The sequence below is a fragment of the Mustela putorius genome, unplaced genomic scaffold (genome assembly GCF_011764305.1).
Source record: "Mustela putorius furo isolate JIRA1106 unplaced genomic scaffold, ASM1176430v1.1 tig00000450_pilon_pilon_pilon, whole genome shotgun sequence".
Lineage (NCBI taxonomy): Eukaryota > Metazoa > Chordata > Mammalia > Carnivora > Mustelidae > Mustela > Mustela putorius.
Window position 1 is genome coordinate 6,763,040 of NW_025421385.1, and position 14,656 is coordinate 6,777,695.

The 14,656-nt window shown below is 40.1% G+C and overlaps 1 protein-coding gene across 8 annotated transcripts in view; it reads left to right on the forward strand.

Annotated features, from left to right (window-relative positions):
• The window catches only part of PRKN (parkin RBR E3 ubiquitin protein ligase), a 1,292,328-nt gene that overhangs the window by 1,103,189 nt on the left and 174,483 nt on the right, over window positions 1-14,656 (forward strand). For all 8 annotated transcript variants that reach the window (XM_045080284.1, XM_045080282.1, XM_045080285.1 and 5 more), the window contains one exon: window positions 1,955-2,104. In XM_045080284.1, the coding sequence (XP_044936219.1) occupies window positions 1,955-2,104 (150 nt within the window). The remainder of the gene's footprint in view (window positions 1-1,954; window positions 2,105-14,656) is intronic.

The following is a 14,656-nucleotide window of genomic DNA, read 5'->3' on the forward strand; positions in this document are numbered from 1 at the left end:
CCATCTTTCTTTCTTTCCTGGGGCAGAGGAATGAGCAAATGCATGGGAGGTCTGAGGCTAACCCTTTTCCGCCCAGCCTTCCATGCACATATGATTTCAAAATTTGTATCTCCAACCCTCTCTTTCTCCTAAACTCCAAACTCATATTCAGTTAGCTGCGCAGCATCTTACCATGTAGCAGTTTGTCAAACTGCAGATGAGCACAGGAGAAATCACGACTCCTTTTCCCAACTCCCAACCTACACACACACGTGCCCATGCACACTCACACATATGCAGACACACCCATTTTTTCTTAGGTCTTCCCATGTCTCTGTAGTTCATTCTCTGTCTCTTACGTTCTCTGTGTGTGTGTGTGTGTCTGTCTGTCCTCCTGTCTCCTCAGACAAAAACATTACGTTCATGCTTTTTTTTCTCATGCCATGTATCCAATTTGCCTAAAAACGTTTGCCGTTTCTGCCTTCAAAATATATCCAGCCGACACCCCCCCCCCCCCGCTCGCTTGCTGGTTCAGGCCGTCGCCGTCTCTCATGTGGGTTGCTGAAAACCTCCTGCTGCTCCTCTGCTTCCTCCTTCCATCCCTTGCCCCGTGAGAGTCAATTCTGAATATTTCAGCCAGATGGCTGTCTTTAAAAGATTAGTCAAATGATGTCACCCCACAGCTCCAAAGTCTCCCGTGGTTCCCATATCTCTCAGAATAGCAGCCAGACTTCTCCTAGTGGCCTTCAGGGACCTTCACAGCCCAGACCCCCAAGAATTCTCTGACACGTCTTCTGCCGTTTCCCTGTCTGCTGTCACTCAGCCACACTGGCCTCTGCTGTACCTCAGAGCACCAAGTGCATTCTGGCTTCTACTTCTTGGTGCTGCTCTGTCCTTGACCTGAAAGCCCATTCCCACAGGTAGCCACATGGTTTGCTTTTCTAATCTCTCTTAGATGTTTGCTTCCATGTACCCTCTTCATAAGGCATCCCCTATCCCCTAATCACCTCTTCAAAATTATAGTCCCCACTGTCTCCGAACTCTGCTTCTTCTCTGTTTTTTATTCTCCTTCCACTGAAATATAACCTTTCAGCATTTGTTGTTAGAGGCATGGGGACGAGAGCAGAGGTGTCTGTTTTGTTCACTGCTGTGTCCCCAGCGCCCACAGTAGGGTCTGACACATACAGACTAGATGATCACCGAATGTTGCATAAAATAATTCACACCTGAGCAAATTCACTTGACTTGATCTGAGTTTAGAAGCAAATATGATCAGATAACACGAGGAGAACAATAACAGGGCTACAACAGGAAGACCCTAGACACTGCCCTGTCTGGTTCTATTTTGCAGGCTGGGGAAACCAGGGAGGGCGTTGAGCCACGCAACAGCGTGATAAACTCAGGGATAAAAGAAACATGCTGTAAGTAAGAGAATAATAATGAAAGGGAAAGAATCCCTTCTTCTTCAAGCTGAATGTGCTCAGTATTGCTCAGATATGCTCAGATATCATTTGGGCTGCCCACAGTTAGCACAGGATGGAATATCAGGACCTATTTGCAAAATGGTTTTAAAAAAGCATAGACTCCTGAAGAGAGGCATGAAAATTACCACTAGATGAGCTTGATAATGATGCGTTGTGTGTCCATAACTTAAAATATAGCTGTATTTCCTAAAATCTGTGTGAATTAAGACTATTAAATGCAGTTGATGGTAGTAATATTAAAAGAACAAACTTTGGGGGTGGGGAGGGAGCTTCCTAAAAATACAGAGTTATCTGTTTTGCCGATTGCAGTTGGGAAGGCTTTCTTTATGTTGGATCATACCTCATCCACCCACCTACCCCCTTTCTTTACCAAAACACGTGAACAAGAAAATCCACACACCACCAACCATTAACATTTTGGCTAAAACAGCCCATCTTAGTATTAGGAGTTTTAAAAACTCATGTGTTTTTGTTTTTTGGTTTTTGAACAGTACAACCGGTACCAGCAATATGGCGCTGAAGAGTGTGTGCTTCAGATGGGGGGGGTGCTGTGCCCTAGCCCTGGCTGCGGAGCAGGGCTGCTTCCAGAGCCGGGCATGAGGAAGGTCACTTGTGAAGGAGGCAGCAGTCTGGGCTGTGGGGTAAGTACCACCTACACCTCTGGGTGTCATTGTTTCTGTGTTTCCTTTTAGCAAATTGGCAATGATGATATATTTGTTTTATTGTCATTTTCCCTTTGCACTCAGACATCTTCAAACTGATGTTTAACAAAACAGACCTTTAGGGGTGCCTGGCTAGCTCTGTCAGAAGAGTATGTAACTCTTGACCTCCCAGTTGTATGTCTGACCCCCCACATTGGGTGTAGAGATTACTGAAAAATAACATCCTTAAAAAAGAAAAGAAAATAGACTTTTAAATTCTGATACAGGATCCCAGATATGCACATATATATTCATTGATGGGGAGGAGAGGGTCCTACTAAGAGTTTCTGCTTTCATTGTTTGTCACCATGTTTTCTCTAAGACATTGTGGATTACTAGGCCAGACTTGTAAACATTTTTTTTTTCCAGTGCTCAGCTGATTCAGAGAAAACATTTATTACTTTTTTAGAGTTGGCTTTAAGGAGACAGAGTAAAGGAGAAAAGGAATTTCCCATCAGTGATGTCTTAGCGGAATTGTTTGCCTAAGTATTTCAAGAAATAAAATGAAGATTAATATGGAAAACTTGAAATGTTATTATGTCATAAAAATCATTTTACATAGAGAGGAGCAAAACTAATGGTGCCTCTTAGGGAAGCAGAATAAGAAACATGGAAAATGTTTGTTCTACGCGGTCAACCAGTATGACCCAGATGGTTTCTTGAATGAATCTATGGCTGCAAGCTGACAGGGGAGGTGTGAGGGAAGCATAACTCAAACACAAAAAGTTTTGCTAAATTATAGGTTGAAGTGACAAATGGCTAATAATCCTGATATGAGATTCCATGCAGGCCAGAAAAGGAAGAAAGTATATGTGCCTATAAAATGCTATTGGATTTTGATGGGAAAACATTTCTTTTAAAATTGCAACTTCATGAGGAGCGTTGTAGAAGGAGTGCTGTTGGCAGAGGCTTATTGCCGGGGCCTAATTTTAGGCTGAGAGCTCTAAGTCACCTTTGCAGAGGTTGGTGTCTGTTGTCCTCAGTAAAGCCATCTGTGGGGTTGCAAAGCCCTGAGTTGAGCCATAAAGTAGAGGAAGTAGATGTGGAAAAGCCATGAGATACTGTGATGCCTACTCAGAGAAAAATGCCTCTGGATTAATAATCATGATGGCGTTAGAATGGGAACAAGTCACGTGTGCTAGCTTTAGGAATCACAGAAGTCAACCTACACTTTCCAGCCAGATCTTCATCACGTACCGTGTAATCTGCACCGATTGTGTGTGGCCTAAGCCAGCTGCCAACAGCATGCTGGGGAATGCTTTCTTTTAAAAGGAGTTACAACACTTTCTAACTAATGACTAAATTGTATGCTTCTGCCTGCTAATTGCCAACTGTTGTTCCATTCTCAAAAGTTGGAGTTTAAGGTCTTAACTTTCTCTGTGAGGAGAAGAGTTTCTTTGGCCCATCTTCTGCATTCCGTTGTGTGCCTTGCTTTAAAGAAGTTTGAGGGTTTTATGTAATTTAAAGTTTTGAACAGCTGTGTCTTCCTTTTTCTCATTCAATGTGACATTGTAAGTAAGTTACGTACACATTTAAGCTCCAAGTCATGGAAAATTACTTTGGGAGTGAATTGAATTGCTTTCATACCTTAGGGTTAAAGAGTTTGGGGGTAAACCTTACCTAAATGAGGAGACCGGTCTTCCAGATGTTTTTTTGTCCTTTTGAAATTCAAAGTGATGGGTTTTATTTTATTTTAATTTATCTGGTTTTGTTTTTTTGGGGGGTAGGCTTGTCAGTTTGTATATTACATCTCTACTACTGCATAACAAATCATCCCAAATTTTAACCATTTAGTTCATTAAACATTATCCCACAGAATGGGCATCAGGAGTCAATAAGTATCTTAACTGGGTAGCTCTGGCTCTGACTTGGGGTCTCATGACGCCACAGTCGAGCAGGGTTGCTTCAGTTATCTGAAGGCTTGACTGGGGCTAGAAGATCCATTTCCAAAATGGCTCATTCATATGATCAAGCCAGATCTACAGCAGGGAGTTATGTATCTAGGCGTCACTATTTTAGCCATTCAAAGAATTGCTTCTCCCACATAGTCCCTTGACAGACTATCATTCATTTTCATTGTGGTCATTATACAGGAAATTTGATGCTTGCGGTTCAGAACATCCCAATGGACTTTTCTATGAGATAACATGGTGGCTCTTCCATGCTGACCTTTGCAACGGGAGCACTTGTGCTCGTTCTGAGGAATGTTGTCCTTGAGGGCACTGTAAATTGTGCAAGTAATAAAGTGTCCCTCTGAGACTGGTTAGTAACCGAGAGCCACATTTGTGTATTAGCCGTCGCATATAAGTGGACCGTTATTACAACAGATTTGGAAGCTCTCTTTTCCTTTTTTCTCTTCCCCCTTTTCTGATGTATTTAGTTCTGCCATGATTTGTTCATTCTCATAAGCTGCCAATCTTTTCTGGATTCAAGGGTGGTAATGGAAAGTCATTGTGTGGTAGAAATCATGATTAGTTCATGTTGTTCAGAGAGAACAGGACCCAATAAGTAGAAGTTCAAGAACGATGAATCTCTGCTTAATATTTGCCCTTACACCATGGACAACCAACAGTAAAATGGGCTGCCTCGGGAAGTAGTAAGCACCTTACCCTACACGGTATTCAAGGAAAGTCACTGGCAACAAAGCTATGGAAGAATCATAGAGTCTCAGATGTGAAAACACTCTAGACCTTACTATCCACGGTGCTTCCTAGGTTGTAGTTTATAGGTTTAAAGTAAGATATCTATGAGTCTACCTGTGCTAATTTTTTCTCAACTACCGACAGATTCAAAAAGCCCAACTCTTATTTTCTAGGTAACCAAGAAATGCTTGATGTTATCAAACTAGGCCTTAGAAGTACTTGTAATGTGCCCATGGACACCCATTCTCAGAGCTGAGCCACAGCTACACATGTTGTCTTCCTGTCAGTCAGCTCACTGCGACATGCTTAGATGGCCCTTCATACACCCATGATTCCTGTTGTATGTGGTTTGCATCTAAAGAAACAGATTTCAGTATTTTGATTATCTTTGGCTTCTTAAAATAGGTGCTTTGGTTAGTACTTTTGACTCTCTTATTCAAACATGTAGTGCCGTCCATCAGAAAATCAGATTACCTGATTCTTCGCTCTACTGTATCTCTACACTTAACTGTTACCTGGAGAGCAGTGCACATTAGCTAATACATACAGACAAGGATTTCTATTTAAATGATAATAATGTCAGTCCACCTCAGAAAGCCTGATAGATGTGTGATGGTTCCAGCAAATTTATTACCATTATAAAGAATTGTTTGAGCTTAAGTCCCATATACTAAAATTCAAGTTGAAGTGTTACACTTGTCTCATGCCTTTATATTCCCATCCTTAATCTTTATATTCCCATCCTTAATCTTGACATTATTGTCCTCAATAAATCCATGTATTTGGAGTTCAACATTCATTAAATGGATGGATGGATGGACGGACAGAGGGATGAAAACTATGTAGAAGTAATACGAATATACTAGCACTTTTATTTTCAAATATTAATCATTATTTACCCTGGCATTAGAGTTGCTTGCAAGAACCTCATCAAGAAATTCACAATATACAGTGTTTTTCTTGCACACAAAATACATAATTCAGAACAAAATAGACTAAGTTCAGGGATCCACAGAAAAGTTAATTAGGAACCAGGAAGTACTTTAAGAATCACAGTTTATGTACCTGTCAAAGGCTATGCAGCCAAACTAGAATTTTGTACGTCCTGAAATATAAAATGTCTTAGTCTTAGGGGCACTGAGATTTCATTTTGACACAGCACAGAATATTTTTACATTGATAGATGGAACTCAACAAAGAATATATTTGGGTATCAAATAGGCTGACCTCACTCTCTGCTAACCCTTGATCATATTTTTACTACTGCTTATAAAAATATTAATTGATTTCCTAAGGAATTCATGTTATGCATTATTCTTTACTCTGGCTTATTGCTATTCATCAGAACTATCTCACTAACTTTTATGACTCCAGTGTAAAATGTTGATATGTTTAATACTGGAAAACAGCAACAAAATATGGAATACATTAATACTCACTGACCTGGGAATACAGAAAGCTAAGGCAATCAAACCTTGTGAGTTTTCCATAAATAAAACATCATTATCTTATTTGGGGTTGTTTTGGGATATTATATGTCTGAGAGAGAATTTCTTATCTAGGATAATACTAGGAATTAGATGAGTTTTCTGTTTTAAATTAGAAATCCAGGGATAAGATGACAACTGGGGAAAAAATATTTTAAAAAGATCATATTACTGACCACTTGTTAAGGAAATAAGATAGAATTTCTTTAGGCGCCTGGTAGGCACTCCTTCCTTTAAGAGAGAGCACCGTGTTGCTGAGGCAGATCGCTCAAGGTGCGAATGAAGCATTCATCTTGGGCTCCCTTCTTGCACAGGCCTCTTGTTTTTACCTAGTTGTCTTTGTGCATTTTCCTTGAAGAGGGCTCAAAAACTGTAGGACTTCCTCAAATCAATCAAAGGGCTTCATCAAATCAAAATCTAGATCTGTGCAAGTGTGGGGTCCGAGCTGGTATGTGCAAAGAAACTTTTGTTGAAAGTAGTGATTTTGCACTACTGACATTAGTGGATTTTACTTAGGTCAGGGTTCACGCCTCATTTTCAGTTCTTACATAGGAAAGGAGTCAATGAAAGTAAATGGAAATACCTAGTCTTCCACTCAAAGATCAGATGTTGAGTTAAAAAACCTAAGTTAGGGGCGCCTGGGTGGCTCAGTTGGTTAAGCAGCTGCCTTCGGCTCAGGTCATGATCCCAGTGTCCTGGGATCGAGTCCCACATCGGGCTCCTTGCTCAGCAGGGAGCCTGCTTCTCCCTCTGCCTCCAGCCTGCCACTCTGTCTGCCTGTGCTTGCGCTCTGTATCTCTCTCTCTCTCTCTAACAAATAAATAAAAATCTTAAAAAAAAAAAAAAAACCTAAGTTAATTTCTTGTCATATAGTTGCTGATAATAATTTCTAATAATTGTTTCTATTTCCATGGTGTTAGTCATGATCTCTCCCCTTTCATTAATGATTTTATTAATTTGGGTCCTTTCTCTTCTCTTTTGGATGAGTCTGGGTCAGAGGTGGTTTTTTTTGTTTGGTTGGTTGGTTTTTTTAAATTTATTTTTTATTTATTTTCAGCATAACAGTATTCATTATTTTTGCACCACGCCCAGTGCTCCATGCAATCCGTGCCCTCTATAGTACCCACCACCGGTACCCCGACCTCTCACCCCACTCCCGCCACTTCAGAGGTTTATCGATCTTACTAATTCTTTCAGAGAACCAGCTTCTAGTTTCATTGATCTGTTCTACTGTTTTTCTGGTTTCTGTTTCACCGATCTCTGTTCTAATCTTCATTTTTTCTCTTCTCCTACTTGGTTTATTTTTTATTTGCTTTTTTCTCTCCATCTCCATTAGATGTAAGTTTAGCTTGTGCTTTTGGGAATTATCTTTTTTGAGAGAGGCTTGGATGGCTCTGTATTTCCCCCTTAGGACCACCTTTGCAGTGTCCCATAGATTTTGGACCAGTGTGTTTTCATTCTCATTGATTTCCCTGAATTGTTTAAGTTCTTCTTTAATTTCCTGCTTGACCCAATCATTCTTTAGCAGGATGCTCTTTAACTTCTAAGTGTTTGAATTCCTTCCAGACTTTTTTCCTGTGATTGAGTTCAATTTCATGGTCTGATAACATGCAGGTAATAATCTCAGTCTTTTGTTATCAGTCAAGACCTGATTTATGACCCAGTATGTGTTCTATTCTGGAGAAAGTTCTGTGTGTACTTGAGAAAGATGAGTATTCTGTTGTTTTAGGGTGGAATGTTCTGTATATATCTACAAAGTCCATCTGGTCCAGTGTGTCACTCAAAGCTCTTGTTTCTTTGTTGATCTGCTTTGATGATTCATTGCTGAGGGTGGGGTGTTGAGGTCTCCTACTATTAATGTATTATTGTCAGTATGATTCTTTATTTTGGTTAACGGTTGACCTACTTGGTCAAGTAGGTCATGGTTGCTCCCGTGTTGGGGTCATAGATATTTACACTTATTAGATTTTCTTGTTGGATCGACCCTTTAAGTATGATATAGTTAACATAATACAAACAACTTAATTAATAGATGGGGCATCTTTTTTTCAATACATGGAGCCCAGAAATAAAAAGCAAGCAGATGGTTGATATTTAAAAATAAAAGGAAAAATAAAATGGTTACTTTTCCTATTCTTTAAAGATAGTTTAATTTTATAAAAATACCTAATTTAATTAAATTATGTGAAGAATTTTGAAAACTATATTGTGGTCTCCCTTTTTAAAAAGAAGTCTAGACAGTAAAATCTAGACTCCAGATATACATGGTTTATATTGTGATGCTTTCAAGGAGACACCAGAAAGGCCAGGTATTTTTCTTTGTACCTTAATGTGAGTTTATAACCATGAAGTGCCAGCTGTGATCATACCTCGCTTTCCTCAACCACCTGGTCTGTAGAGAATGGAATCATATCCTGTTGACACATTATTCTTTTATATACAAGATGTTCTTTATCGAAAAGTACTTTTTAAAAGAAAGTTAATGTTATGAAATGTCAAAAATATGCATTCCGTGTTTATTTGACATGTGTCCAAAAATCTAATTTAAACTCTAAGATTGGCTTATGTGCAGATTGGAAACAAGTGTTGCTAGACTTTCTCTGTGAGAGACAGCTTGGACTGCAAAGATAGAAAGTTTAGGAGAGTATTTATTTTAATTAAAGAAATTGTTCACAAATGTACAAACAAGTTCTCTATACCATTCCTCTGAAAAACATTTATCAATTGGCAAATCTTCCTAGAAAGTAGTCTTTTGTTTGAAATAGAAATGCATATTTTCTAATCAAACAGAGAGCATTGACCATTCCATGTGTCTTCAGCTTTTTTGTTGTTCTTGTTAAAATAAAGGGAAATCTGGAATAATTATACTCTTTCAAAGCGGTAAGCTCCATCTCATCGAATAACATTAGGAAATCAATTTTGTGGCAAATAGAATGGAGAAGCCTTCTTTAGCTCTAGCAGCTACTGGAGAGTTCAGAACATTCTAGAAAACAGACTTCTCCTAAAGATAATATAGTTTCTATGCATTTCTTTTGATTTTGCTTTCACCTCAGTCTAGGGCTCTGCTGTCCAATCTGGTAGCCACTAGCCAAAAATGGCTATTTAAATTAAAATTGAATAAAGTTTAACATTTGTTTCCTCAGTCACATTAGCCACATTGCAAGTGCTCAACACCCACAGGTGGCTTCCTGCTGCTGGACTAGCCTATGCAGATAGAGCCTGGTGTCATCATCACCCCAGAAAGTTCTAACGGACAGCATCGGTCTAGAGAAAGACTAGAATATCATCCAAAGAGTCACTTTTGCAAACAGAAATTTCCTGTGTCTCAGTTACAAACACTTTGACCTCTTTCATTCTGGTTAAGAAGAAAAATCTTTCCCGAAATTAAAGGATTGTCCTAAGTACCAAAATATAGAACAGCATTTTCCAAAGTGAGGCTCGTTCATCAGGTTCCAGGGGATGTTACTGGGAGGAAAATTGGAGTGGAGGCAGAGAGACTGGGCAGAGGTCCAACATTAAACAGCTTGGAAACACGTGTTAAGCTAGGTTAAACAGAGGGATGTCTTTCCTTAGGACTTAAAGCTTTCAGTATGCAAACATGCATTTTGCCTGAACAGGTAGAATACCACAAGCAGCATTTCCTAAGCTCTTTAGTGCAAGAACTTTGTTTTGTGTGGTGCATTTTAAAGGATAGGTGTTTCATGGAACAATTTGGGGATGAAAGCGCTTGCTTTATTTTTTAAATGGACGGTGCTGAGTCGCAAGCATACCGCAGTCACATGAGCTAATGAGACCGAAGGAGAAGACTCTTAGAGCCACAACACTGTCCTCTTTGGAGAGGACTAACAAAGTGTAATTTTTTTTTAATTGTATACCATATTTGTTGTGGATGTATTTTTGACACTGCATATTTCTATAGTGAAATCTTTTTTGTTTTCTTAAGCAGCTATTGGTATATAGTTCTATGGGTATAAGATCCGTGGAGAAGAGAGGAGGAAATGTTATGATCGTGGGTGAGCGCTATCTTCAATGATTCCTGTTCAGTGGACACGAAGATTTTTAAACTTCGTAGAATAAATGATACTATAGTAAATAAACTATTTTCACATAGTAGATGTGAACATATGTCGATCTCATAAAACATTAACTATATAGGACAATATGGTGATGACAAAGGAACTGTGGGGTTGGGGTTTTGTTCTCCTTTTCTGCACAGCCAGAAATGGCTTCAGCACACTGACCAGAGCAACCATGATGATGCGGGACTAGGGCCACTCTCACAAGGTGGCCGGATGGAGTTCCCCTCCCTGGCCTTCTGCATGGTCGGCCTCTCTCCCCTGGCCTTCCCAGAGGCCATAAGTAGATGTTGGGGACAGAGATTTATGCTTCACCTCATTTTACTAATTATTTTTTACCCCCCGCTATTTCTCAGGCTTCTGTCATCTGGTGGTAGAAGCCTCAGAGAGACACATGATGTCCTCCTCCTTCTGATTTGCCTCTGACTCCTTCCTCTTTATGGGTTCTCCTGGACAGCGGTCCCTGCACAAGCTAGTTCCTCTGACATCCTAATCTAGGGCCTGGCGCCATCATTCTTCCCTGTGTACTGGGTTTCTTGATTTCCCTTCATGTTGCCTTTAAAGAACAGCCTCGGGGATCTGATATCATTCATTCCAGTTGCTTTGTTACACTTTCTGGTTCTCACTTCAACTTTCATGGTGACATTTACCAGAATTATGTGGTTATAATCATCAAAGCAGTGTTCTTTGTTCTTTCATTTTAGCTTTTTTTAATACTAATTTTTATTGTGGTAAAATATATAATAACATAAAATTTGCCATATATAACCATTTGCGAGCATACAGTTCAGTGGCATTAAGTACATTCGTAATGTTGCATAACCATCACCTCTGTCGATTTCCAGAACTTTTCATCACCCCAAACAGAAACTCTAGACTCCTTAGTATATATACCAGCGTCGCTGGTAATCTCTAATCTGCTTTCTATCTCGACGGATCCGCCTGTTCTAGGTAGTTCAAAGTGGAATCAGAGCGTTTGTCCTTTTGTGTCTGGCTCACTTCACTTAGCGTAAAGCTTTCGTGGCTCCTCCAAGCGTTAGCAGGTGTCACGTCTCCTTCCTCTGCATCGATGAATCATGTTCCTTGGTATGGATTCATCTTTTGTTCCTCCCGTTTTGTTTTGAAATGTGTGCAGCTGGAGTAGCCCTTCCTCCCCCAGAACAAAAGCCAGGCAGGCTCTCTGACTTCGAGTAAATAAGAAGAATATCACTCATAAGTAATAAGGGTCCTAGAGTCACTTCCAGTTGCTATCATTCTGTCAATTCATTAAAAATGCCTCCCCCCCCCAAAAATGTGATTGAACATTAAATCTTCTCCTCCTGCCCCGTGAGGCCCAACCCTTTACATCACATCTATGTGACTTGGTATGGAACCCCAAAGGGACTGATGTAGCTCATTCGGTTGCTCTGGGCGTTCCTGGAGTCCTTCTTGTGGCACCGACTCTTTATGTGTCTTTAGACGCCAGTTGAAGGTAAAGACATCTACAGACCTGATGAGTGTCTGCTTCAGCGAGGGCCATATCCAGGTTTTTCGTTCCAGTGCTTAAAACTAGTTTGCCTCGAATAAAATAAAATTGCTCGCCTACACTCGTACCTACAGTGTTCCGCCACTATCACAGAATCATCCTTGTAGATCAAAGTGTTCTGTCCTAGCTTGGGTGGCAGCGTCCCGCCCCTTCTCCTCTGGGTGTTACAGTGACGTGCGCAAGCTGTAGACCTGCTAGCAATGACCATATGGACATAATCACAAAAACTCGTCAAGATATCTGTGGAGGATATTTTTTGTAGCACTGTTTTGTCATAGACAAAAATGTGGAAACAAGCAGATTTTCGGTAATAAATATCACAGTGGCTGAATATATTTTTTGACATTTCTATATAATCAAACATAATATCCTGTTAAAGAAGAACAAGGTCAATCAGTGTGTTTATATGGAACCACTTTTAATATGTAGAATTGAGTGAAAAGAGCAAGAAAAAGGTGCTCAGTGCTCATAAATATACAAAGTATTTTCTCGAAAGAATTAGAGAAACCAGTAAGAGGGGTTGCCTTTGGATAGAGAAAGTAGAGAACCAGGGAAGGAGGCTTTTGTTTTTAGTTTATAGCGTTCTATAATGTTTGACGTTTCTAAACATGGAGATATATTACTCTTCACTTTTTATAATATAAGGGGTTTGTCTATGAATTACTTCTTTGTTTTTTAAACTTATATTTAAAAAAAATAGTAATGCTGTTTGTTAAAAATAAAAGCAAGGTAACCAATAACTGAATTAGGTAGAATTATGACAGCGTTTCAGACACAGTGTTTCTGTGGGCTTAGCCTAGGGAGGGAGAAATGTGGCTTCCAACCGCAGAGATCAAGGGCAGAAAAACCAAATTGTGAACACTTGCTACCACTCACGCGAAGGAGCTAGAGATGCAGGTGGTCCAGTTTGGCACCTTTCAAGCATTAATTTGTGTAGAACACACTCTCCTGTCACACTGATTTAGCTGAATGACATATTTAAGAAAAATGGAAGTTGAAGTCTGCTCGAAAATTTAATTTATGTTCTCAAAATAAGTTCTATGAAACATGTCGGCGAATGCATTGAACAGCCATGCAAATAAGTGAATTTTAATTTTTGTGGAGCTTTAAAATAGTTGAAGTAGTTCCTAAATTATAGAAAAATATTTTCTGATGGTACCTTGCATATATCTGTACTCTAGAAATTAAATTCTTATAGCCCTTTTTCTTGTTTTTTTGTGTATCTTCCTATTTTTGTTTACACTCTTTTCCTTAGTATCAGGACAGAGTACAATGTGGCCCAAACGAGACAGGCACTTAGAACTAGAGTCATGTCTCTGTCACCACTGGTCACACATCCACTGGAAAGGTTATGTCTATGAATTACTACATTGGTTCTCTGAAAGCTCCTGTGAGGGAACAGGGCCTTCCCTGGGTAAAGACAAGTCACTGGTATTGTCAGTGGTCGCCAAGGGTCTATAACGGATCCATAAGCTAAGGGTTCCTTGGATCCCAACCTTCCTCTTTCCCTGCTTTTGCATCCAGTGGGCCCAAGGATTCTGCCAGGCACGGTTCTCACTATCTTATGCCTCTCCAGTGCAGAATGAACGAACCCCAAGGAAGGAACCTTGAGGGGTCTCCCAGGTAAATATGACCTGGTCCAGCGTGTTCTTGACTCCCGCCTTCTCCACAGATTGGAGGCCCATAGGAAGTATATCTCACAGAGCTACCCAGGCTTGCTACATGGACTTTCGTCCATCTGTCCGTTTAAAAGTTCATATTGTGACCAGAATATAAAACTCATTTCATGCTGTTTTTATTTAAGGACTTTTTTTTCTAGGAGAAGGAAAAAAATGAGTAAGACTTAAGCCCATGGATAAGGCATAGGCCAAACATAAAAGCTTTGTGCATCTGCCCATCTTCCTGAACCAGGGACAGAAAAAGGATAAAAACAAGAAGGAACCCTTTCAGAGGGAGATAACAGCATCCGATGCACTCTAGGAAGTGATTTGTCAGCTGGACCTATTACTGCGCTTACTTCCAAAGAGAAAGCAATTTTCTTCCTCCTTTCTGTAGAAGCAGGCCCAGAATGCCTGTTTCTAACCCCATCCGCACCACTCATCACTCTATTTTAGAAAGAAACAATATTGTTCCTGACATACATTCTTCTTCTCAAAGCCTTGTTGGTGATGGTCCAGCATGTGGTGACGGTTGGGAATTTAATGTCGAGTGATTTCTTTTTTTTTTACCCCCGCTCCTCTCAAGGTATCAGTGTTAACCCGACAGGTCCATAATTCAAAGGAAGTCTGAATTAGTTATTCCTGTGGCTTCTTCCCCAGAAAGAACCCACTCCACTTATGGAATGTCACCCCTGCCTAAAGAATTTTTGAGCAGATGCCCGGAGACAGGGTCTGTTACTTCCTCTTCTCTCTATGAACTTCAAGCTCTTCACATAGTCCAGCCTGCAAATTGGCCCTGCCCAGGTATTTGGAGGAAGTGAAAAAAGAAGAGATACAGAGTCCTGTCAAGTTATAAATTAGTCTTTCGCAGGAATAGGATGGAAGTGCACTTGCCGGATGTTTCAAGAACAGGAAGTGCTTGGAATGGGGGCCTCCTAGGAGAGAAATCAACCACTTACATGTCTACCTTCTTTATAGATGATTCACCTAAATCATTTTCCACCTAAGGAGGGAGTGGGAAGCAGAGCTATATTCAAAAGATGGTTGCTATTTAGGAAGAAGTAAATGCACATCAAAGGAAGCTTCTGGAAGACTGCTTTTCTG